Source organism: Camelina sativa, chromosome 11, assembly GCF_030686135.1.
Source record: "Camelina sativa cultivar CO46 ecotype springtype chromosome 11, ASM3068613v1".
Classification (NCBI taxonomy): Eukaryota; Viridiplantae; Streptophyta; class Magnoliopsida; order Brassicales; family Brassicaceae; genus Camelina; species Camelina sativa.
This window is the reverse complement of record NC_141890.1, coordinates 5,342,145-5,367,677: the sequence shown is the minus strand read 5'-3', so window position 1 is coordinate 5,367,677 and position 25,533 is coordinate 5,342,145. Positions and strand designations below refer to the sequence as shown.

Here is a 25,533-nt window from a genome sequence, read left to right as displayed (position 1 = left end):
TTTCCTATCTTCTATCCAATTTATAAAAAAAATTTACTAAAATATGATTCTTTAAACACGAAAACATGAATGTTTCTGTAACATGCTTGTGTTAAAAAACTTAACGTCTCTTAATTTTTTTAGGATTTGATTATTGACTAAAGTTGCAAGAACGGTATTATACTATATCTTTTATTCAAAACATGAATATAGATTTTTGCATGTAATACAATTGATGAGAACTCTATTTGAATCACACATATACGAACAAAGTAACATCTGGGTTCCTACTGAATTGTCATGTCATTGCTTTTAAAAACTTCACAAACAGTTTCACACATCACAATATTAAAAAAAATTGAGTCACATGCAAAATGTTTAGCACCAAAAATTGGCGAAAAAAAAAATAGTTATAATTTTTAGCACCAAGAAATTAGAACTGTATCACAGCAACTTTTCAATACTTTTTGACACATCACAAATCTCTTAATTCAGTTTTTTATTTTTTCTTTATAACTTTAATAAGATTGATTTGACAAGTCAATCAATATTCAACTAATATCCTAATATTTCTCATTTTTATAAATGTAAAACCAAAGAGAATCAATTTATTTCTTTTTCACTTTTTGATTTGTCCTTATCTGTAACTAGACTATTATTTTAAAAACAAATCTAACACTTCCAATAATATAACTGTTTATATTATCAAATTATATTAATTAGAGAATCTGTAATTGTCGTACAACTATATCTTAGGGAATCTGCTCCAATTTTAAAATTCCAAAAATATAGGTCATAATTATACCAAATAATATTGTAAGAAAAACCACGAAGTGTAAGATTCCTCGTACCGTAACTACTAAATTCAAATTTTATCTTCCTATACAATTTATATGTCTATCCAACTAAATATATTATTTGTACCGAATTAGTTGAATCATCTCAATCGTATCAACCAAATTTTAATACAAAAGCTTTACTTTCCATTACTTTACAAAAATGGCGATATGTACAATGTATATATGTAATTCCTCTGAATATAAACACTTCGATTTTTGTAGATTTATTGACATAAAAACCATGCAGATTTGACAACTCAGTGATTTTATAAATAAATTTAAAAAAATCCAAAAATTAAAATTTATCTATAAAAACAAACCATTGAGTTTCACTTTTTCATTAACCTAAACAACTTATTTCAACACAATTCAATTCTGTGCAGCCACAATATCTTCCCTTCTAAAATATGGCTAATTTTAGCAGATTAACCAACTTATATCCGTGCAATGATGGATATTGGACCATTTGTGTGAAGGTTCTAAGGATGTGGCGTAAACGAGATGATGGGGATGACTCTCTCGAGTTGGTTGTATGTGATGTCTTTGTAAGTTTTTTATCACTGATTTAGAGATAATTATATATATATATAACTTTGTTTTTTTCTTCTCAATTTCCAGGGGACCAAATTGGTAGTAACTATACCAAATCATCTTATTGAAACATTCAAGTCTGACATCCAAAAAGATGCATGGAAAGTTTTTTCTGCTTTTGACGTCATAAACTGCACGAGACCTATCCATATAACTGAAGGTTAATATCGGATCATGTTTAGGGAAGGTACCAATGTGGAAGACACTGAACCACGTTCTAACAAGCATTTCATTGATTATGTGTCTTTTGATGCACTATATGATAGTTATTATGCTACAACTAATCGCTGCTTAGGTATTTATTTGAATCTATTTTTTTTATGTTTTTTTAACTTACTTTAATTTTAGTTCTATGATATATAACCTAAACATTGTTATTTTTTTTAGATATCATGGGACGTGTAATCAACGTCCAACCAGTAATCTATGTCGATGATTCATCAGCTGTTCAATATGAGGAGAGGGCCCGACTTTTGCGTTTCTCCCTTAAAAACCTCAAGTAATACATAGAAGAATATTTGTTTATAATTAACTTTTTCCATATTTACTAGATACAACTAATTCTAACCATTTTCATTGTAGTCATGAAGTCATCCACTGTACTGCTTATGATGAACATGCCGACTACTTTCAACGTTATTGGAGTCCTTTTTATACTATTCCAATCGTAGGCGTTCTACATTTCTGGAGGGCTAAGTTTACTGCCGGAAGTACAAGCTATACTTTTTATGAAATTGAACTCTTTAATATGTAATCATTATTTTAAAAAATTATTATTTTTCACAATAGGTCAAGACATCGAACTTTTGAGTGTTCCTGGAGTGTCTACTATTTACTTTGATCCTCCATATACTGAAATAACAGATTTCAGAAACAGGAAACCTTTAATATAAATTTTTTTTGTGTTTACATACATAATTAGATTTTTCATATACTGATTATTATAATATATTATTTTGATGATATATTTTTACGTTATTTTTCAGGATCTCTTTCAACAGCGATAGTGATGATGAATTTGATTGTTAACCATAAGCTTCAAGGGAGTAAATGATGAAGACCTCGACTTTCAAGTTTGTCTGTAGTTTTGCTTTATGTTCTCTCTCAAATAAGAGACATTTTGTCTCATCGTGGTTTTCTTATGTATTTTTTTCCATCTTTCCATGTCATGTTCAATTAAAAACTCCTTTGTTTTAAGTTTTTTATATTATGATTTTCTGATGGTTAAATTTTATATATATATACTATAATAATATTTTTATTTATTTGCTAATCAGATATAATAATATGTTCAGGTTTATTATAATTACTCCAAAGCATGGAGTTCTATAATGTCGTCGATGCATTGTAACATATTCTTTTGTTTTTATTTTATATCTAAACTATAATCATATTTTAGTAAGTTTATTAAGAAATGGAATCGAAAACTTAAAAATGTACTTAATATTTAAAAAAATAGTAGAAAATTTGATAATAAATTTAGGATAATTATCTAACAAAGTGAACCAATGCATGGCAGTTTACAAGTCCAAAACAAAAATTGACAGCCTTCCAAAGTCTTTGCTTTGATTCTTTAAAATTTGAACATTCCAATAAAAAAATGACAGAACTTTAAGATACTCTCCCATCAAACATAAATTTCCTTATAGTAAATGTACACAAAAGATATATTAATAGTGATTTTTAAAAAGGGAAAATTAGGTTTCAAAACGTTTTTAAACCTTTAGTATCGACTACATTATAAAGGGAGAATGAGGTTCATAATTTTCTAAACACCTAAACAAATCTTTTCTACTCTTAGAACGTCTCATCTTTCATCTTCTTCCTTTAAAAAAAAACAAAAAAATTCCAAAAAAAAAACATGGTAGCATACATAGAGGAATTTAATCCGACATGTAATCGGATAAGTGTTGTTGTCAAGTTACTCTGTTTCTGGACACATCATCTCATATTTGGACAACCTAATTTTAAGTGTTTGATTGTGGTTGATGAGAAGGTATTTTATATATCTTTATTTTCGGTAAAAACATTTAGAAATTTTTTTGTTATGCATGTTTTCAATATACTTTTTGTCAAATCTTTTTCTAATGTGAAAAATTTTTACAACAGGGAAAAAGAATTGAAGCTAAAATCCCATTTCGAGATTACTTTGATCATTTCGTAGACGTGTTGGAAAAAGGCCAATGGTTTCTTTTTTGTAAGTTCGAAATTATGGAAAATCAGCAAACTTTCAGGAACTGTAACAATCATTTCCAGATATTGATCACAAATCAAACTCGCATCAGCTCAATACCTCCCAGATGTCCATGCAACTTTCTTCATCTAACAGATGCAGCAACGCTTGACAATACTACAGTGGATGAGAGAAACTGTTGCGTTGGTAAATATCTGAAACTTATAATTTTCTACAATTTTAATAAATTTAATATTAGGATCTTACTCATCATCTTTAGTTCTGATTTTAATTGTTTCCTTTTTATAATTTATCGTAGATTTTTGTGGGATGGTGGTACGAGTCGTACCACGTCGTACCGTGTACTTTCTTGATCTTGAAGCTGGTTACAATAGTTATAAACAAGTTGTTCCCTTTACAGTGATTGACATCAAGTAAGTAAATTAAACTAAATAAATATTTACAAACATAATTTGATTTTATTATTAAGAAAATATTATTAAGAATCATATGTATTGAAGGCAATCACTTTTTTGTGTGAAGTGGAGAACAGATTAATTGTGTTGCGGTAGGCGATACATGTTTGGAATTTGTTTATAAATGAGAACAAATTACTGCCTATCCTTCATATAATAGCGAACCAATCATGTGTCTGCTTATGTTTTGGAGAAGCTCTGTCTTTGACGGTATAAATAAATCTTAGTTTCAGTTTTTTATAAAGCATATAAGGTAAAATAAAATGTATTAATCTTTAGGAGTTAATTCTTTAGGTAATAAATGCTTAATGTCTCAATTAAGATGTTCTCATCTTATACTTGGAAACGAAGTCAGACCATTCACGACAGATCCCGCTCTGTAAGTTCATAATATTCCAATATTTTTTGCAGTTTTCCTTTACAATAGATATTTTTTAAACATTTTTTCCCATTTTTCTGCAGCCTTGCTTTTCATGATACATCAAATGATGAAGATTATCACGGGTTACAAGAAGAAGAAAGTGATTCAAATGAATCAGTGTAACAGCCAGATTGTCTATTACAAAATTTTATCAAATCCTTAAGTTTCCTTTTGATTAGTATAAGTTGTTCAATAAGTTGTTGTAATTGTGAACCGTTAATTACAGCAATATTTCGTAATTTTCAATTTTAATAAAATTTCTTGATTTGAATTTCAATTAAATATATGTTTATATATGTATACTTACCTTTTAAACAAACCTTTAAAGTCTTCACATATGAATTGTCATATATATATATATATATATATATGAACCTTAAACGTTCTCTCATTAGTGCTACGAAGATACTTCTGAAAAAACAATCAATCAGTGTTTTTTCTTTTGCTTAGTCGTTGACGATGAAGAAGAGGAAAAATGATGAATTGAATCGTCTTGAAGTAAAAGAAGGTGACCCAAAAAATCGTAAAGTATCTAAGGAAAATCAAGTCCAAAGTCCAGGACTGTAGTAAAAATTAATTTTGTTTTTGGTAGAGTTCTTAATGATATTACAAATCGACCATATTCTCACGGACTTTCTTCTCCAAGTACAAGTAACACACCTTCTGGTATTGTTCATCTGAATTTCTTATTTACATTTTTATTTATTCAATATATAAACTATATTTACTTCACAAACTAAATCCAATAATATTTTTTATTTTGTGATTTAGGTGTAGATTATAGTACACCATCTTCTACCTTTGCAAATGAAGGCATATGTAACAAAGAGAATCGCTCTAATATTTGTAATGGTAATTTTAAAAAATCTTAAAGTCATTTTTTAAATTAAAATTAAAATTATTAGTCATCTTCTTATTACTAAGATCAGTACTTCAAAATACCCAAGCCAATTAATTTTCTTTTTCAGGAAGTAAGCCCAATTTTGAAAAATGGAAGTGTAAACAAACTTGCAACACAAGGACTCACTCATCTACCACTCCCATAGTTGACTCTATAGCAAAAATGGGACGAAGAACATCAACTCCATCAGGTCTATTAATCTAATATATTTTTATAATTATTTTTATTTTTATATTATATAGTAAACTAATTATTTCAAACCTTATAACTTATAGACAAACTGGTGCCAAATAACTATCAGAGTAATCATGCAAAAAATTACCGGTACAATCCAACACTTTCAGATGTTACTAATATACCGGAAAGGAATAAGAGACACTCAGCTCAGGAAGAGATCAGTCCAGATAGCACTATAACTAGAGGTTATTCGTAATATGTGTAACCCATTATTTTAACTATCTGAAAGTTTCTGCAATTTTTATTAACTCGACATTTATACACAGATCGAGTGTCCACTCAAGCATCAAAAAACAAAAGTTTTAGAAGAAATGTTTCAAGCGTTTCAAAAATGACAAATTTAGACGAAGATGAAGACAATGAATATGAGCAGGTTGACTCAGATAGCGGTATAATTTCTTCATCCAATAATAAAAGTCTATTATCTATTGTTAGACATTTATTCATGAAAATAATCAACCCATGTTTTGCAGATATTGAAGAAGAATATGATGATCAGGTGTTTTATTGTAGTAGTCAAGGAGAAGATGATTCATCATCATCTGAATATGCTGATGATGATGAACATGGTGTTGATCAAATTACACCACAATTATCATCTGCTAATTATGCTAAACTACGTTACGATATGCTGACGATGTTTGAGTCAAATTTTAAAAAAGTTTTTGGAACCCCAACTATTACTACAAAGAAGACAGTTAATTTATGGGCAGGTATAAATTTATTGGTTATATTTTAATTTTATTTATAAACAAGAAAACTTTGAAAGTTATGGATGATACATTAAATATTTGCAGGATATGCAGATGATGGTGATCCTGAATATAGTTGTCCTTATTGTGGTGCAATTTTTTGGTATGGAGAGAGGTTGCAGAGGACAGTAAGAACTAATAATCCAGTCTATACTGGATGTTGTATGCAAGGACAGATTGTTCTACCTATACTAAAAGAGTCTCCAGAAATGTTATGAAATCTACTAACAAATGAAGATGATTTGTCATGTCACTTCCAGGAGAATAGTAGACCTTACAACATGGTTTTCTCTTTTACATCTTTGGGTGGCGAGGTAGATTGTTCTGTTAAAAAAGGATGTGGTCCATCCATGTTTGCTTTGCAAGGTGAAAACTATCACTTGATGGGTCCTTTAAAACCAAAGGTCGGTGATTATGCAAAGTTTCAACAGCTTTATATTGTTGACACTGAAAATGAAGTCCAAAATAGAGTGAATGTTATGAGGTAATAAAACCAGAGATTTAGTTTTTTCCACTTGGACTATTATATATCTTAAAATTTACTGGTCCAAAATTTACTAATGAGATATTTTTATAAAAATGCAGCAAAGAAGGCCGTGAACTCAAAGTCGATGGGAAGAAAAAATTCAGGCCAGACCTTGTGGAAAGCTTCATTAAATTGCTGGACGAAGTTAATCCTCATGTAAAAGCTTTTAGAATGGCTAGAGATAGGTTTGATATGGAGAAAGAAGAATCAAACTTTCATATGAGGATTATCTCAAGTCGCAAAACTGATGGTAGGGAATACAACAATTTTACGGCCTCTGAAGTTGCTGCACTGATTCCAGGAGATATTGATGCGAATATGGATAAAAGAGATATCGTCCTTCAGAAAAGAAGAGGAAAATTATTAAGAATTCATGAATGCCATGTCGCATATCTAGCCTTACAGTATCCTTTGCTGTTTCCAAGAGGAGAAGATGGCTACATACTTGGTATTAAGAAGACAAAGATAACAAGAGGAAGGATATCAAAGAAACATGCAAAGAAAAAGAATTCAAATACAAAAACTCAGAAGGATGTAAGTATGAGGCAGTGGTTTGCGTATAGGCTTCAAGAAAGGAAAATTTAGAAGCACACCCTTCTAAGATCAAAGTGTTTACTACAACAGTTTATTGTTGATGCCTATACGATGATCGAAACAAATAAGCTAAGGTATTTAAAAAAAAAACCAAAAGACACTTCGAAGAACATAAAAGGAAGATTTGAGGAAAGCAGCAGAAGTTGGAGACGACAATCTAAACAATCAAGGAGTCTCTTTCATTCTACCCGCTTCTTTTACTGGAGGACCAAGGTACGTGAGGCAGAGCTACCTTGATGCAGTGGCTACATGTAAGAAGTTTGGGTTTCCAAACCTCTTTATTACATTCATATGCAATCCTAAGTGGCCTGAAATTGTAAGATTTGTGAATGAGAGAAAGCTAAAGGCTGAAGATAGGCCAGACACCATTTGCAAAATATTCAAGATCAAGCTTGAGAATCTAATGGATGACATCACAAGAAAACATATTTTTGGGAAAACAGTTTCAGGTTTAAATTCTTTAGCTTTTTCATTTTTAATTAAACAATTACACTTTCTTTTATAACATTACATATTAATATATAACATTTATATTATTGTGCAGCTATGTACACAGTAGAGTTTCAAAAAAGGGGTTTTCCGCATGCTCATATTATAGTGTGGATGGATCCCAAATGTAAGTTCCCTACTGCAGACGAAATTGACAAGTTGATTTGTGCTGAAATTCCAGACAAAGAAACAGATCTAGAACTCTACAATATAATAACAGAATGTATGATTCATGGTCCATGTGGTGCTGCTTACCCCTCATCTCCTTGCATGGAAGAAGGTAGCTGTTCAAAATTTTACCCAAAACAGAATTTTAAAACCACCAGCATTGACAAGGAAGGTTACCCGGTTTATAGAAGAAGAAATGATGGGCGTTTTATCGAGAAGAATGGTTTCAAATGTGATAACCGATATGTTGTCCCTTACAATCGGTTTTTGTTGATTAAATATCATGCTCAGATAAATGTGGAGTGGTGCAACCAAACAGGTTCAGTGAAGTACTTATTTAAGTATGTTCACAAAGGTAATGATCGAGTTGGTGTCATTGTTGAACCTCATAAAAAAAAAAGGAACTCAAGAAGGTCAGATGAATCTTCAAAATGAGAATACACCAGCATCAAAAGACGAAATACAAGATTACTTCGATGGCAGGTAAATAAATTGTATTCCTTCGTTCAAATTTTGTTTATATAATTCATTCTAAATCAGCTTCTTTCCCTGTTTTGAAGATATGTATCTGTGTGTGAGGCTATGTGGAGGATTTTAGCTTACCCAATACATTATAGGCAAACCGCTGTTGTCCCACTCACTTTCCATCAGGAAGGCAAACATCCTATTTATTTTCGGGAAGGTGAGTCTACACAGGATGTCATGGATCATGACACTCTTGATGAATCTCAGTTTCTTGCTTTATTTGAACTTAATAAGCGTAATGAAGAAGCTAGAAACTTATTATACGAAGAAATACCAAGCAAGTTTATATGGGATGGGAAGGAGAAAGTTTTTTTCAGAAGAAAAACACGAGCATTTGCTATAGGGAGAATTAACTACGTTCCTCCGACGATAGACGATGCATACCATTTGAGGATCCTTCTCAATTCAGTCAGAGGTCCTACCAGTTTTGATCACATTAAAACAGTGAATGGTGTTATACACAAATCGTATCGTGAAGCATGTTACGCTCTTGGATTGTTAGATGATGACAAAGAATATATTGAAGGTATCAAAGAAGCACACTTCATGTTTTCTGCAAAGTTCGTTCGTAAAATGTTTGTCAGGATGCTTCTCTCCGCCGTGCTAAGTGCTCCTCATATTGTGTGGGAAGAAACTTGGACTATGTTATCTGAGGACAAATTAAGGCGTAAAAGAGAATAATTAAAACGACCAGGTTCATTACATTTTCTATCTTTTTAAGATACATTTAAAAAAAAATGATGTTAGTTGTAGTATATAAATTAATCAAATCTTATTTTACAGAGCTTACATTGAGTGATGAAGAAAGGAAAATATTTTGTCTACAAGAGATAAACAAACAGTTGAAAAGAAATGGTTCTTCACTTAAGTCTTTTAAGACTATGCCCCAACTACAGAATGAGAATATTACTGTCTTAAACCAGTTAATAGCTGATGAGTGGAGATTCATCAATCAAGCTGATTTTAAAAAGAATCATCTGGAGTGGTTAAATATGCTTACTGAAGAGCAGAAGAAGATATATGATGAGATCATAAACTCTGTTTTCAAAGATAAATGTGGAGTATTTTTCTTATATAGTTTTGGTGGAACTGGTAAAACATTCCTTTGGAAAGTTTTATCTGCAGCTGTCAGGATCAGGGGTGAAATAGTGTTTAATACTGCATCTAGCGGGATAGCCTCTCTTTTGTTAGAAGGTGGCAGAACAGCTCATTCAAGGTTTGGCATTCCTCTTGAAGTTCATGATACTTCTATGTGCAGAATGTCAAGGTCTTCTGATTTAGGTGAATTAGTCCAAGAAGCCAAGTTGATAATTTGGGACGAAGCTCCAATGATGAGTAAATACTGCTTTGAGACTTTAGATAGAAGTTTGAAAGATATAATGCGTGATCCAGAAGATAAACCTTTTGGGGGAAAGGTCATTATTTTTTGTGGTGATTTCCGTCAGATACTTCATGTTATTGTTGGTGCTGGTCGAGAACAAATAGTTAACTCATCGCTAAACTCATCTTACCTTTGGAATCAGTGTAAAGTGTTAAGGCTAACAAGAAATATGAGGTTGCTGCAAAAGATTACTCCAAATGAAGCCAGGGAGATTGAAGAGTTCTCGAAATGGATTCTTGATGTTGGAGAAGGAAGACTTAATGAGCCAAATGATGGAGTTGTTGATATTGACATCCCAGAAGAATTGCTTATCACAGAAGTAAACTCTCCAATTGAATCGATCATTAATGCAGTGTATGGTAATTCGTTACATACTCCCAAGGATTCCAGTTATTTTCAAAGCAGAGCTATTTTGTTTCCTACAAATGATGATGTCAACACTATAAACGACCACATGATTTCCATTTTAGAAGGTTAGTAAGAGTTTACTCAAAATATTCTCTATTTACTATATAATATATGACGTTTCTGGATTTTGTCTATTACAATTATTCATAGTTTTGTTTCAATCGTTGATTTTTTAACAGGTGAGGAAAGTGTTTACTTAAGTTCAGATAGTATTGATCCTGCAGATAAAAGGAATAAAGACAATCCTGCTTATAACCTGGATTTCCTAAACTCAGTTAGGATTTCAGGAGTGCCAAACCATGCTCTTCGTTTGAAAATCGGTTGTCCAATAATGTTGTTACGAAATATTGATGCTCATGGAGGTCTAATGAATGGAACAAGACTACAGATTACACAAATAGCTGATCATGTTATACAAGCAAGAATCATCACAGGTACGAGAGTTGGTAAAATTGTTCTTTTACCAAGTATGGTATTAATACCATCAGATACTTGTTTGCCTTTCAAAATGAGACGTAAACAATTTCCGATAAACATTGCTTTTGCAATGACTATCAACAAAAGTCAAGGTCAGTATCTCTCAAATGTTGGTTTATACTTGCCCAGACCGGTTTTCTCTCATGGTCAGCTATATGTAGTCATGTCCCGTGTAAGCAGTAAATCAGGATTGAAAATTCTCATTACTGACCCAAAAGGAAAACCTGAAAAGAAAACAAGGAATGTCGTCTTCAAAGAGGTTTTCCAAAATATTTGATCCACAAAATTGCATAACTTCGTAAGACTCTGTTTTTACTCTGTTTCCATTCTTTTAAATAAAATAGTTTTGTTCTTCGTTTAAATTATTTGATCATATTTTTTTTTTTTTTGGTTTTGCAGGTTTTCTTATTTAATTTCATCTATCAAATAAATTTCTAAATTCCTATTTTGTTTATGTACTCCACAAATTACCTTTTCCATGCTTATAGACATATTTAGTTTCGTTGATTTAATTTTATTCACATATTTTTATCTTTCATATTCTACTACTATATTTTAGGAATTATTTAACAATGTATAAATTATATATAATATCAGAGAACTTCGATAAATAGGCACATTCATTATATTCGTTATAAATTTGGTTTAATCTAATTGTCCAAACTTTAAAATTTACAATTTTTAAAAAATAATTACAAATTTTTAATAACATAAATTTAAGACTACAGACACTACAGGAAAATGCAGTACCAAGGTTATTAGATACCCGGGAGGAGAGGAAATATCCGGGAGGAGAAAATAGAGACCAGAGTTAATTATATAATAATAGAAAAGGGTTTATGTCAGTGTCAATATCATGATAACTAAAATCAAATGTCAAAAAGAAATACACACTAATTTGATGACCTGTTGAAAACTGCAAATTAATCTGAAATTTACTAAAACTTTGTATTAGTAATTTCAAGTCATAATAAACATATTGGCCCGTGCTATACTACCTAGTAGTATATTATATGCTTTGTTTGTGGAAACATCATAAACTGTCCAATGTTCTACGTACGTACGTATGAATAACATAATGTTTTTGCCGTTCATAACGAAAAAGAATCACAAAATACTGATTTGTCCTCTATCAAAAATATTTTATTTACTAAGTTCAAAATAAGTAATACAGTACCATGAACGATTACATTGACCAGCACAACCAAAAAAAAATACTTGCCGTTCATTTTTGAGGTTTCTCAAAAAGTTCATCCACTCGCGTTAAACGCCGGACCTAGCGAATAACATTTTAACATTTATATTTAGTTGATCTTTAGACATCACAATATATAAACAATGAACATCCACAAGTGAAATTTTAATAATTATTATTATTTATTACTAGTTTTGCCACATCCAAGTTGAAACAAGAAAAAAGAATGACAGAATTGATGGGTTTTGTCTATTCTAGAAAAATTAAAAGCAAGTATATTGGCATTTGCATAAATAAATATGGCCAATGCTGTCACAAAATCCACTTCCTTCATAATACTTTTCCGCACAGTTTTGGTTGCAACACGGAGGACCACATTTATCGCCGCACACGCCAGCTCCACCGTAACATTTTTCGAACTCCAGAGGTGATGAGCCTTGTCCGCACGGATAAAAGCATGTGCATGTTAGATCCTTGACATCACATTCACCTTCAGCCTCTGGTCCGTGCTTAGCCTTACATCTCTCATCACATTGCTGCGAGGTACCCTCGCAATAACCGAGATTCTCCATGCATGTCTTTGTGTTCATCTTATTTTCAACTGTAAAATTAAACGCATGATTATTATTATTTATTTATTTAGTACCTGCAAAAGGAACCATTAGAGAAATTTATAACTATAACATAAATGATCCTATTATTTTGAGAGTTTTGTCAAAATTAATGTCTTGTCACAAATCAAGAAGGATAATGAATGTGGTTTCTTATTGATATTACAGAAATATGCTAGGCAGTCATGTATTCTTCATAATTCCTAATTAATTAAAAAACAAAGCAGAAATAATACCAGAAGCAAACATGATAAAGAATATGATGAAAAACAAGAGTGAAAATGCTTGTTTTTATTTTTCCTTTGACAATCAAACATTGAGTGGGTCTATATAAAATGCTTATTAATGTTGTTTCTTGTAGACTTAAGTTTTAAAATATTTGAAGTCAAACTTTTTTTTTTGAAGTCAAACTTCTAATAAGCTATGAATGGATTTCCATGTTTTTTTATTCCTTTTCTCACAATTGTTTTTTTATTCCTCTCTCTTTCCATGTATGAATAAATATTTATGTAATGCCTTAATAAAAAGGTTCCTAATTAAAAATATGTTCCAAAACAGAGAGGTTATGACATACATCGTTAGAAATTTGGAATCATTTTTATCTGGTCAAAAATTCCTCTTTTAATTTAACTAGAATCGTGTTCACGTTACGCCGCGGGAATGTTTTTTTATTATTTTATTTTAATTATTTTGAGGATAATTTTTGAATAGTGTTGACTTTTAGCATATACTCTAACTATATTTCCTCGTTGTAGCTTTTTCATGGCGTTCATACTCTTACCTCTCATTATCTTTCTATTGCCAGAGATAATTCCAATCTGTAAAGCCTTGTAGCTTACCGTATCTCTTACCGGATTCAAAGTGCGTCTCCGAAAAATACAAAGCAACATCGTCATTTTGGCTGATTACTTTGTTATGTCAAATGAACATCCAATATTCCAATTTTTCCTATTGTCTCTGTTAAAGTAAAATATTTTAGAGTATAAATGGAAAGTAATGTAAAGGGAAAGAAAAAACAAACTTTACCGTAGTTCTCACAATTAATCACAAGCAGAGATCGAATATTGGTGTTCTCATAATTTTTCAGTTTGCTGAATAATTGAACAACAATCATTTTTTCACTTGATTTGGACTATTTACTTGGCTTTTAATTATGAGTACAATTAGATTCCTATGTAATTGAATTTTGCTATTAGCCTCTTGGGCTTGGGCCATTTTTTAAAATACAGTAAATTAACTAAAAAAGTGATATGGAAGGAGAGATGAATATTATTGGATATCAAAGTTGAGCTGTATTAATTCTTATAATTTAATTGGCTAGCTGTTTCAATTGAGGTGTCAGCTCCAAAATGCTGAGGTGTCAATACTGAAGAGAAACACATCCAATTTTTATTGTATTGGTTACAAGATAGTTAAAGATAGCGAAAACGTTCCCATCGGTTCTGTTTTTTCCTAGACGCACCAATGCATACATTTGTGTCCGTATTCAGAAATTGGAGACTCGATAATTTCTCTCGAAGATGAAACCATCGTAAAACCTTAAAACAACATCGAATTTTTTTTTGTTACCAAATTTATATATATAAAAACAAGAAGAAGTATTTAATGTAAATGCGGATGAGGCAATAATAAAGTGAAGAAAGTAAAGAACACAAGAACTTTGTTAACGAGGTTCGGTTTTTCCTACTCCCCGGGACCACGTCCAGATTTCGATTCCACTAGAACAAGAAAGCAAATACAACCAATTCGCAAACGCGTAAATCAAGCACAACCCTCTTGATTCACCGCTCCGTTCTATAACATGAAATCTTAAGCATAAATTTCTACCCTTAACTAAACTCACACCGAGCCTAGAGTCAAACCAAGATAACCTAAACTTGGGCTAAACTCCCCCTGAGCCTAGACTTCACTCTTTAACTCTCTTGAGCAACCTTCACACACACGTCACACCGACGAACAAAGAAGCTTGAACAATACAAGAACCAAACCGCGAAACTAAGCCGCACACCAACAGAAAGCTCTCTAGGGTTCTAACCTTTATGCCTCAGCTCTCTTACCTCTCTAGGACGTGCCCAACACCTCCTTATATACCCATCAAAGACTTCCTAATCAGCATAGGAGAAGATTTCCAAATTCCATAAGAAAAAGACTTTTTCCTTTTTGCTATTTTCCTTTTCCTTGTAAAACTCCAATTTAATCAACCCAATAAATAGTAGTTTTCCTCTTCAATTCATCCTCAAACCGTCCTTCAATATTGTCTTCTTAAACCTTTTAGAAACTTCTCACGCACATAAAACAACAACAATCCTATATCACGTCTTGAATCACACAGACACTACTTCAGCCATCCAATACATCTTCATTCTCCCCTTTTTGACTATGCTTGTGAACTCATCAATTTAAACACTTAAACAACATCACCAGACACATCTTCATTCTCCCCCTGAATGAGTCACAACATGGTCAAAACTAACTGGAAAATTCTCCCCGCTTTGCAATACGCGGTTGATAGCCTAGTACACCACCTCCATAGAACTCATCTTTTCTAACCCAAATCTTATTGCGCCTTAGACCTCCATGATTGACTCCTTGAATGAATCTGAAACAATTCCTCTTAATATGTCCTTGAACTCCACAATGATAACATGTAGGACCTTGAAACCTTACATCATAAGCATTCTCCATTCGGCTCCTCTCTCTCAACAATCTAAAACACCTTGGCCTAATATGCCCAACAACACCACAATGATGGTAAACAGGTTGAAATACTTGTCTAGGTGCACTCTGCAATTCGGAGATTTTTGTACCACATCCTTTCACAAATACAGTCTATGAAGTACGCTTTGAAGCAGACGTGATCTTTTCACTTGAAACAAACACCGGATCCGATTTTGAAACTTTCCTTCATATCCAAGGCCACACTTCTCTGTCTTGCCAATATTCAGAATATGATCCAACTTCTCTGTACCATTATTAAGCATCCTCAAATTCTTTTGAGTTTCTTCAAGTCGCACTTTAGCTTGTAATGCTTCTTCCTCTTTTTCTGTTGCATGTTTCTCTGCTTCAACGACTTTAGCCTCTAACTCGAGCTTCTCCTTAACCAAAACTGAATTATCATCAACTACCTTAAGCCAATGTGCATACAACTTCTCATAACTCTTTCCAAGTTCCTCATAACTTATATCCTCTGCATCACTATCACTATCAGATTCATCTTGAGATGTAGTTGCAGGTTTTGCTGAAGATTCAGAAGTAGTTGCAGACACTGATGCAGACACTGATTCAGAACTATTTCCAAAAGTTGTAAACGCCACAAAATTCTTCAGTTCTTCTTCTTCATCAGAATCAATTTCAGAATCACTAGTAACAACCTTCATAGTCTTCTTCTTATGCTTTTGTAGATTGGCACAATCAGACCGTACATGACCATATCCTTTTCATTCAAAACATTGAAAATTCTTTGATGAAGTCTTCATCTCTTCACCCATTCTACTTTTCTTCTTTTCGCCCTTACGTTTCAGAAATTTAGCAAATTGTCTTGATAACATAGCCATTGAATATTCACAAGATGATACCTTAAGAGCTACTCCAATGTCAACTTTCTTCTTTAATGCTTCCTTAATTTCATCATCTTTCTTCTTAACTCCTTCAGCTTCATATGCTTTGCTTAATTCGAAAGCTTTAAGAATCACAACAAACTCATCAAAAGCCATCTCATCTAAATTATGAGCTTCTTTAACTGCAGAAATTTTTGACTCAAATTTTGCAGGCAACAATCCCTTCAGCTTCTTCACAAGCTTTTTGTCTTGGTACTGCTTTCCAAGAGCAAAAGCTTCATTAGATATATCACATAACTTAGCACTGAACTCAGCCACAATTTTTTTTTCTTCCATCCTTAGATTCTCAAATTGTGATGCCAACATATCCAGTTTTGTTCTCTTAACACTTGAAGTACCCTCAAACATATTCTCCAATGACTTCCACGCTTTTTGAGCTAATACACATTGAGAAATCAACTTGAAGTGGCTTGAATCAATAGCATTGTAAATCGCAGTCTTGGCTATAGAATTACAACTTGATAGCTTTTTCTCTGCAGTAGTCCACTTATCTCTTGGCTTAAGACACTCAACTCCTTTATCATCCACGAATTTAGGGGGCTCCCAACCAAGCTCAATCGAATTCCAACAATCTTCATCAAGGTTACTAATAAACGCTTGCATATGAACCTTCTAATATCCGTAATTCGTTGAATCAAACAACGGTGGTCTTGACATAGACGTGTCTTCTCTGTATGAATTCATCACAACTGATTCAAATCTCTGCCTTACTTCCTGGACTACCCTCACCCTTGATCTACCCAAAACTAGACTGAATCTCTATCGAGAACCCGCTCTGATACCACTTGTAAATGCGGATGAGGCAATAATAAAGTGCAGAAAGTAAAGAACACAAGAACTTTGTTAACGAGGTTCGGTTTTTCCTACTTCCCGGGACCACGTCCAGATTTCGATTCCACTAGAACAAGAAAGCAAATACAACCTATTCGCAAACGCGTAAATCAAGCACAACCCTCTTGATTCACCGCTCCGTTCTATAACATGAAATCTTAAGCATAAATCTCTACCCTTAACTAAACTCACACCGAGCCTAGATTCAAACCAAGATAACCTAACCTTGGGCTAAACTCCCCCTGAGCCTAGACTTCAATCTTCAACTCTCTTGAGCAACCTTCACACACACGTCACACCGACGAACAAAGAAGCTTGAACAACACAAGCACCAAACCGCGAAACTAAGCCACACACCAACAGAAAGCTCTCTAGGGTTCTAACCTTTATGCTTCAGCTCTCTTACCTCTCTAGGACGTGCCCAACACCTCCTTATATACCCATCAAAGACTTCCTAATCACCATAGGAGAAGATTTCCAAATTCCATAAGAAAAAGACTTTTTCCTTTTTGCTATTTTCCTTTGCTTTGTAAAAACTCCAATTTAATCAACCCAATAAATAGTAGTTTTCCTCTTCGATTCATCCTCAAACCATTCTTCAATATTGCCTTCTCAAACCTTTTAGAAACTTCTCACACACATAAAACAACAACAATCATGTATCACATCTTGAATCACACAGACACTACTTCAACCATCCAATACATCTTCATTTAACTCACAATACCTTTAAAAATTGGTTTCCAGCCTAAAAAGATGTTGTGAACTGCCGTGTTACAATTATTTTGGCGTCTTGCAAACTCCCTTGATTACAACATGTATAATCCAAAAGTTGGAAGTCCATTTTATTATTGGACCTCGGGTTAGCTTCAAACTGTATAGCTAAAGCATACGTCGACTTCAAAAGTTGTGAATTTGATTGGTTTTTGGATATCATTTTAAAAGACAAGCGATATTAGTCGTACTCGTAAGGGTTAGACATAATATGTCGTGATGGGCTAATTCTACTCGATCAGATTCGTATTAAACCCAATTTGAATTTAGGTAGTAAACTCCAAATTATAAATAGGCCCATATATATAAGATCTCCAGAGTACTCTATCAACACACTTGTTCTCAATAGTTTTTTCTAATCACTCACCGATCGAATCTGATGTCATGTTTTTTACTCAAGAACACAAAATATTTTTCAATCGTTGCTTAATGTTAGCTCTATGAAATTTATTCAGGCGGTGGTTGTAAATCTCGAGATTAGTATTATATTTTTATATTTTAGGTTAAGGGTATAAAAAAGAAAAATCGTAAGAATGGACACGTGGAGGAAGAACGTGAAAGAGAAGACAAAGGCAGATTTAGTTTTATTGTGAATGAAGAGGACACATGCATTGATGTTTCTTCACGTAAAGAAAGGCCTTCGAGTTGGCATTTCCTTGCCTCACGAATCTTTGTCTACCTCGTGCCTCTTTTTAATTCTCTTGTCCTCTTTTTTTTTTTTTTTTTTTTTTTTTTTTATAATCTATTCTTTTTTAAAAATTATTTCTTTGTTTACGTAAAAAAAGTGGTATTTCAAAGTGCCACAACGTTCGCTACTCTGTCTCCTCTTTGACTTTTGTCACACTTGTCTCTATCGATAATCGTCTTTAACTCAACCATGGTTAACGAAGAAGGTTTGTTTCAAAACCCTAAGTATCTGCTTTTTCTCGACATTATTTTTTCCTAATAATTTAACTTATGATATTATGATCACCAGTTGATTAACTTGACTTCTTTGATTAGTTTAATGATTAATCAAAATCAAGAACTTCCCCATGTATCTCTCGTTTTGCTGTTTGTTTTCTCTCATGATCTTGTTGGGATTGTGAATTGTGAACATGTGTGGTTCAAGAGTCAACTTCGGACGTAGAGAGTTGTCACAATCACTTTTGATTAAATGTAAAACCCCTAAAATTTTGATATTATTCAGATATGCAATTAATGTTTATATCTATTTTTATATACAATGTTCATACTATCTCTTAAGCCACTAAAATTAAGTTTTGGTTCCATTTATATTAACTCTAATCATGACATGTGACTGGATTCAATTAAAATATCTCCTTTTCGTGTGTTGTTTTACACAGTCCATGATGTCCAATTGTCCATCACTCTCAACTAACAGTCTTAATTATTTTTGTATCCATGCTTTATGCTTAGATCGCTAAGGCGTTAGACTAGATCGAACAGTAGACGGGTGACTAATCTGAAAAAAAATTATTTACACATAATTAGAACTTGAATCCTAGAGAATTCCGAATTTAGATCGAATCTTACTTGATTAATTTGTATTCTAATGACACTTCCTTTTTAAAGGACACTAGTACACTAGTTTAGAGCAGGGCATGCAGGAAAAGTGAGTATGGCTATATAGGATTTAAAGACTAAAAAGTAAAAAGTGCTAGAACTTTTGTGTCTTTTACATTAAATAAGAAGAGAAAAAAGTGAGTTTAGAACAACATTTGACTTTGAGGGCCAAGAAGCGAATATACAATTGTACTTTCCAAAATACTTTTAGTTAGGAGGCTGAAGCTGATATGGAATTTTCGCTTTGTATACATTATTGGAAGAAATAGAAATATATAATATATAATTTTTTGAGTTATTATAAATGAAAAGTGGGAGATCCAACTTAACTTAGGTGTTGAGGACTTTGTGTTTTGTCAAACATAGGATCCGACCGTTGTTTGTTGTGCATGTGCCTAGAGACATGACCCTCGCATCACCCTAACTAATTGTCTTCCAGATTTTTATTACTTTTCATACCTCTCAACAACTTAAATGAACCCAAGAAAACGCTCAATATTGTGACTTTGTGTAGCCTATTCATGATGTATTACAAATTGTTAAGGTTATGCGTAATAATTGATTGGGTGAGCTCAATTATATATATAAAAGACCTATATGTATGTACAAAGTATAAACAATATTTGATTAAAGAGGCTTTTCATGAGAAGAAGAATCTATTTTATTTGCAAATAGATTGTGAATTGCATTTTGAAAATTACAGAATCCAAAAAGTGGAACCAAAATAAATAAATAAAAAAAGAGCTTAAAGATTCAAGCTTTGACTTTTTTAACTTGCGAGCTCTCCAACGAAAAACACCTCTGCCAAATTATATTACAACGCTCTCGCTTCCTTGTTCCGTTAGAATCGTCAATCTCCGAGCTGTCTTCAAGAACTCACTGCAAGAGTTATAAAAACATTTATTAATTGTTTTGCTTCATCATCCAGTAATATGACAAATCTTCTCTTTAGTAAAAATGTTACCTGAAAGGCTCGTTTCCTGCGTATTTGATGGCTCCTGATGCATCCCTATAGAGAACAGAGCTCAACATCTCAGACTTTTGTATCCCAAACATATCAGAGAGTTTCCTGCTCAATTCTTCATACGAACCAAGAACCGATAGGTCCAAGGTTCGACCTACATCGTCTGACTCCATAAACACTTTACAATGTCCTGTTTCCATACCCGATGCATCTTGAACTTTCTTGGAGCAAGGTGATCCTTCGTCTGACGAAGACAAGTCCCTTCCCGCAATACCGTTGTTCTGGTTCGATCCGCCTGATGAAATCTGCGTTTTCTCTAAGTTTGCGGTATCCGTCGATCCTTTTTCTGATAGCTGTTCCTCGGGTAGTATGAGCTTTCCGAACAATACAATGTGGGACGACTTTTTAGATTCGGTATCGTTGCATGGTGTTGTTCCCATCGTCAAGAAGCAAAAGCCTTTCTCGTTTTTGGTATCCATGTTTCGCAACCCTAGAGAAGGAGAAAGAGGGAGAGATGATGGAGGAGGAGGAGGAGGAGGTTGTCTATTCAAGTAGTAATGGTGGAGATCCGAAGATGATAACCCGTAGTACTGATGAGCATTATGCCTGGCTCCCTGTAAACCCACGGGAACATTGTCCAGAACAGAGCTTAACGGGCTTGATCTAATGAGGGGGTTGCTTGGGAATGAAGGTATTGGGATTGAGTTGATCAGATTGTTGTAATCCGGATGCTGAGGTAACCGCATCTTTTTCCTCGGTGGTGAAAACGAGGTAAGCGGGATCGGGTGAACGTTGGATACCAATTCCACTAACCACGGGTTAACCCGCTTCACGTTTTGGAGTAAATCTGGCTCATCCCACGCTACCTAAAACACACAAAACCCAACCATGAGTAACTAACGCTTATCATCTAACTAGAAAGAGACTACAAACAAAGAACAAGCTTACTTGTAGAAGCCGCCAAGGAGAGTTAGGCCAACGGATAGGGTCAGAGACGTTAACAGCAGAAACAGTCCCCATAAACCAGCTAATCCGAGAAGAATCTTCAGTCTCAAAAGCCATTTTAAACCTCATACCTGAGCACCAAGGAATCCGCATAGCAGCTCTAGCATCCAACGCCTTGACACAAAACTCCGACGTGCTAGCCCTAGGATAGTACACAACCTCAAACGGTCTTCCACGAATAGCGAGCGTAGCTGCTTCTATAACGGATTCAGCAGTCACTTTCCCTTTTCTATCCGCAAGAGAACAGTTACTTCTCCTCAAACTATTGCTTTCATCTTCCCTTAAAAGAGAAGAGTAGCCACAACTCCCACCAATGGGATTCCAACCCGCTGAGTACTCAGGTCCGTTACCGATCCCTCCTCTCTTAGCTCTCCTAATACCTACACAAAGATCTCCATTCTCAGCTCTCATGAAGACAATCGAATCTCCAGCCACAAGCTTCTTCTGGTTCACGAAATTACTCCATCCGGTCGTGAGGAGATGCCTACGTGGCGTCCCTCTATAAATATGCCTAAACTTCCAAACATCCCCATGAACGTCTTTGGCAAGAATGGTCTGAACCGGTGGCTCGGCGTTATAATCCAACCTAGGGAAGATCGTCTCAGCGCAATAACGAGGAACGGAGAAACCACCACCGTTGTTAGCATCAGACTGAGTAAGAGTCTTGGCAAAAGAAGGCGTTTTCTCACTATTACTCTCGAAACCGTTACTGTCTTCGCCATCTGCATACTCATGATGATCAACGTACTCATCTTCTTTCAAAGGAATCAGCCTAAGTTTGGCGAAAACCTCGTCGGATTCAGGGTCAGCCATATACTTGATAGCCAAAACACGACACAAAACCATGGGATGAATGGGGAGGTTACCGAAATCGACACAGTCGTAAGCGTTTTCAGCGTGACCTTGAGGGAAGTAAAAGACTTTAGAGTTCATAGGAGGCATACGAACCATACCACCAGCACATGCATGCCATAGTTGAGGATCTAAACCTTTCTCTGATCCACTTTTCATTGGATTCATAACATTTATCATATTTGTTGTGACCCTATCTCGCTGCAAAAACATGAATAAATAAAGAGTTGTATGTATTTAGCTTTTGGTGTTTTTTTTTCAACAGAGAAGAAAGTGTAATTAAACAAAAAACAACACAAGAGAAAAACAATATAGAGTTCAAAAATGCATTTTTATAGCAACTTATATCTTTTAAGTCGTTTGTATCAGTCAACTCTAGCTAACAAACGAGATTTTCCCGGGAAAAAAAAGAGTTTCTAGAAAAAACCGACAGAAAGGTTCGTTTCAGATAGAAAAGAAGAATTCAAATATCAAATCTTCCGAGAAAAACTCAAAAATATCAGTGAGCTAGAATGAATTACACAAAATTTATAAAACTCAATACAACTATTATTTAGCAAAAAGAACAATTATTTATAAAAGCTCAACGATTATATTGTGAGAAGCAGACAAAACAAAGATTACAGATCGGTCTTCTTTAACTAACAACATAAAAGAACAACAACAGAACAGTATAAGCTAAGAACAGCAAATCAAAATTAACACGGAACCGATTGAAACAAAACGAAGATGATGAAATTGATCAAAACAGAGAAAGATTAAAAGAGACAAAATTTAATGGAAAAAAAGAAACAAAAAAAACAAAGATTATGGAAGTAAAAGGGAAACCTGAAACAGTGGCAGATCTGAAACAAACTAAGCGAAGATTCAGAATAGGAAGAAAAAACCAATCTTTGGTTTGGTTTCGGTGAGAATCTGAAAGAAAGATTCCGCAGCTAATTTTTCTGCTTCAGAATCGGATAAGGAAGTTCCTTCTTTTTTTTTTCTTTCTTTCTTTTTTTCTTTCACTTTTTGCACAAAGAAAAATGGAAAAAAGGGGTTCGTATATATGAAGGAAACAGCTTTGTTCTCTTCCTTCTGCCAAACTAAAAAAATAAAAGTTATCTTTTTTTTCCTCAAACTTACATTAACTCTTTCACATGTCTTTTTTATTATTATTATTTTTCTTCTTCTCTAGCCAAGTTTATTTTTTAAAAAATTGAAGCCCAAAAAAAGGTAACAATTTGGTAAGTCAAACCCTTGATTCCGGGCATAAAAATCGACAATACGGACTGTGAAAAAAAATAATACTATAATATTAAATACTGTAATGTTTTATTTATTTTTATATTTAAAAAAAAAAGGAAAAATCGACATACGAGTTAAAGAGTTTTGCATCGGGCACGTGACGGATCCGCACGTGTCGTCGGTGCTTCCGACATATCTCCTAGAAATCTGATTAGAAGCATCTAATTAATTAAGTATTCACTGTTAAAAGAGAAAAGCTCGTTAATCTTTTTTTTGACTCAGCCATTAATTGTTTCTTTCATTAAACTAAATTTTTTGACAGTTTGTGGTAATCCCAATATCATTTGCATTTTTTTTCATTTTCTTTTAACTTATTGTTTACCAAACACGATATTTTTGTTGATAACCAATGTAAGCAATTTGCTGTTGCTTACCATTTTTTATTAATTAATACTACTGTCTTCATATAAATCATTGATTACCCAAGTCAATTGGCACATTAATCTAAAAATGATAGAGAAAATTGGCCATCTAATACTCTCTTGGTATCATAATAAATAATGTTTTAAGATTTTTAGCGTGAATTAAAAAAATATTTAATGTTTAGCAATAAATGTATTATTTATCTATAATAACATATTTTATAATTATTAATCAATAGTATTTCATCAAAATTTTAAATTTTTATTTAATAATTCTTGAAATTTACAATTTTTAACATTATTGAATAAAAGTGTACAAAAAAACTACTAGAAAATTATTATTTATAATACAGAAGAAATATGTTTTAACCTGAATAATATCTTAAAAACAAACATTGTATAAGTTGGACGAAAATATTTGTATAACCTATGGTTTTAGATTGCACATAATATTATTAATTAGTTTATATTGTTTGCTTTCATTTTCCTTCTTCTTCAACATTCCGTTCTCCATCTTCTCATCGTTTACACATAAGAGAATGACAAATTTATCAGATCTTAAACCATAGGGGATTATAGAGAGTTAATATGTTAAATGAGATAATTCACCAACTAATATTTTGTTTATGTGGTCGGACAAAAGTACTCTTATGTGACATTTTGTCTTTAGCAATTAGCACATATGGTAAAATATCGAACTTTAATATTTTATATTGGACTTGCAAAGAATCAACTAAGTGCACTTTATATAAATTAACGAAAAGAAAAATCATCCAATGATGTTATAATTGTACTCCATATATCCAATAAATATAGATACTCGATATATACATGTGTGTACATGTATGTATGTCAATACTACGATCATAGGAAGGCTCAATAAATTTCCGCATGTGTCATGTATAGTTAGCTTTCCCTTTAATACGAAGAGTTTGATCTAGGCCATACGTAAATCAAAAATTCAATATCCAATTATATTCACGAATATAAACCAGTTATATATGTAGTTGTTGTCGCAGTTATGAAGTATCGTAATAAATTCATGCGAATTCAACGCCGAAACATATTTTAACAGTGATTTGGTTACACTTTTCTATCAACGTTTCTTTGTCAGCTTTTCTTCTTGCAATGTTTGTATACCGAATCGATCATATATATACATATCTTCAAGTAATACTGATTTAGTGATTTTTCTATGTGAGAACTTAGAAGGCTGGTGAAGAAGACGGTGTAGTGAAGCTTTTTACTGTTAGTATTTGTTACCAAACTAATTTCTAGAAGAATTATAGGTTATATGAATGGGAATGATGATAAGAAGATAATCGTAATAATTCTTGATAATGTAAAGAGTACATATTTGACCGGAGGACATAGCACGTGCGACTAACCATGGTTAAGTTTGAAGTGTGTCTGTCTGTGTTGTATAAGTATGTTGTTTTGTCAACACCACAGACTCTCCTTGTCAATAGTTAATACGTGTGTCTCCATTTATGTGAATCCAGTAATATTTGCATGTCACAAGGGCAGATTTG

At 33.1% G+C, this 25,533-nt stretch overlaps 4 protein-coding genes across 4 annotated transcripts; 2 read left to right on the top strand and 2 right to left on the bottom strand.

The window, feature by feature from the left end:
* The first annotated feature begins 5,948 nt into the window (after window positions 1-5,948).
* LOC104727669 (uncharacterized) lies at window positions 5,949-9,352 on the top strand. Its single transcript, XM_087472285.1, has 9 exons — window positions 5,949-6,006; window positions 6,091-6,330; window positions 6,415-6,497; window positions 6,630-6,853; window positions 6,955-7,429; window positions 7,608-7,938; window positions 8,034-8,258; window positions 8,548-8,629; window positions 8,707-9,352. Exons 1-9 carry the CDS (start codon window positions 5,949-5,951, stop codon window positions 9,350-9,352), a joined length of 2,364 nt encoding a protein of 787 aa, XP_087328411.1.
* A 200-nt stretch (window positions 9,353-9,552) lies between these two features.
* On the top strand, window positions 9,553-11,214 carry LOC104727668 (uncharacterized). Its single transcript, XM_087472284.1, has 2 exons — window positions 9,553-10,525; window positions 10,640-11,214. The coding sequence occupies exons 1-2, from the start codon at window positions 9,553-9,555 to the stop codon at window positions 11,212-11,214; spliced, it is 1,548 nt and encodes a 515-aa protein (XP_087328410.1).
* Window positions 11,215-12,334: 1,120 nt separating this feature from the next.
* Window positions 12,335-13,639, bottom strand: LOC104727667 (defensin-like protein 183). The gene is made up of 3 exons (XM_010446753.2): window positions 13,525-13,639; window positions 12,980-13,036; window positions 12,335-12,733 (listed from the first exon to the last, which is right to left on the bottom strand). The coding sequence occupies exons 1-3, from the start codon at window positions 13,637-13,639 to the stop codon at window positions 12,396-12,398; spliced, it is 510 nt and encodes a 169-aa protein (XP_010445055.2). The 3' UTR covers window positions 12,335-12,395.
* A 6,535-nt stretch (window positions 13,640-20,174) lies between these two features.
* LOC104721852 (auxin response factor 16) lies at window positions 20,175-23,480 on the bottom strand. The gene is made up of 4 exons (XM_010439919.3): window positions 23,181-23,480; window positions 21,444-22,553; window positions 20,496-21,361; window positions 20,175-20,410 (listed from the first exon to the last, which is right to left on the bottom strand). The coding sequence occupies exons 2-4, from the start codon at window positions 22,530-22,532 to the stop codon at window positions 20,341-20,343; spliced, it is 2,025 nt and encodes a 674-aa protein (XP_010438221.2). The 5' UTR covers window positions 22,533-22,553; window positions 23,181-23,480; the 3' UTR covers window positions 20,175-20,340.
* Between the last annotated feature and the right edge of the window lie 2,053 nt (window positions 23,481-25,533).

Excerpts from the sequence above, each read along its gene's own strand:
- LOC104727669 (XM_087472285.1), top strand. The coding sequence starts at position 5,949 with ATGACAAATTTAGACGAAGATGAAGACAATGAATATGAGCAGGTTGAC. Across the intron at positions 6,007-6,090 it reads GCAGGTTGACTCAGATAGCG|ATATTGAAGAAGAATATGAT; the intron begins GTATAATTTCTT and ends CATGTTTTGCAG. Across the intron at positions 8,259-8,547 it reads ATCTCCTTGCATGGAAGAAG|GAACTCAAGAAGGTCAGATG; the intron begins GTAGCTGTTCAA and ends TAAAAAAAAAAG.
- LOC104727668 (XM_087472284.1), top strand. The coding sequence starts at position 9,553 with ATGCCCCAACTACAGAATGAGAATATTACTGTCTTAAACCAGTTAATA. Across the intron at positions 10,526-10,639 it reads CATGATTTCCATTTTAGAAG|GTGAGGAAAGTGTTTACTTA; the intron begins GTTAGTAAGAGT and ends ATTTTTTAACAG.
- LOC104727667 (XM_010446753.2), bottom strand. The coding sequence starts at position 13,639 with ATGACGATGTTGCTTTGTATTTTTCGGAGACGCACTTTGAATCCGGTA. Across the intron at positions 13,037-13,524 it reads CAATAGAAAGATAATGAGAG|AAAAACAAGCATTTTCACTC; the intron begins GTAAGAGTATGA and ends CAAAGGAAAAAT. Across the intron at positions 12,734-12,979 it reads CTTTATCATGTTTGCTTCTG|TTGAAAATAAGATGAACACA; the intron begins GTATTATTTCTG and ends TTAATTTTACAG.
- LOC104721852 (XM_010439919.3), bottom strand. The coding sequence starts at position 22,532 with ATGATAAATGTTATGAATCCAATGAAAAGTGGATCAGAGAAAGGTTTA. Across the intron at positions 21,362-21,443 it reads CTCCTTGGCGGCTTCTACAA|GTAGCGTGGGATGAGCCAGA; the intron begins GTAAGCTTGTTC and ends TGTGTGTTTTAG. Across the intron at positions 20,411-20,495 it reads GCAGGAAACGAGCCTTTCAG|TGAGTTCTTGAAGACAGCTC; the intron begins GTAACATTTTTA and ends TAACTCTTGCAG.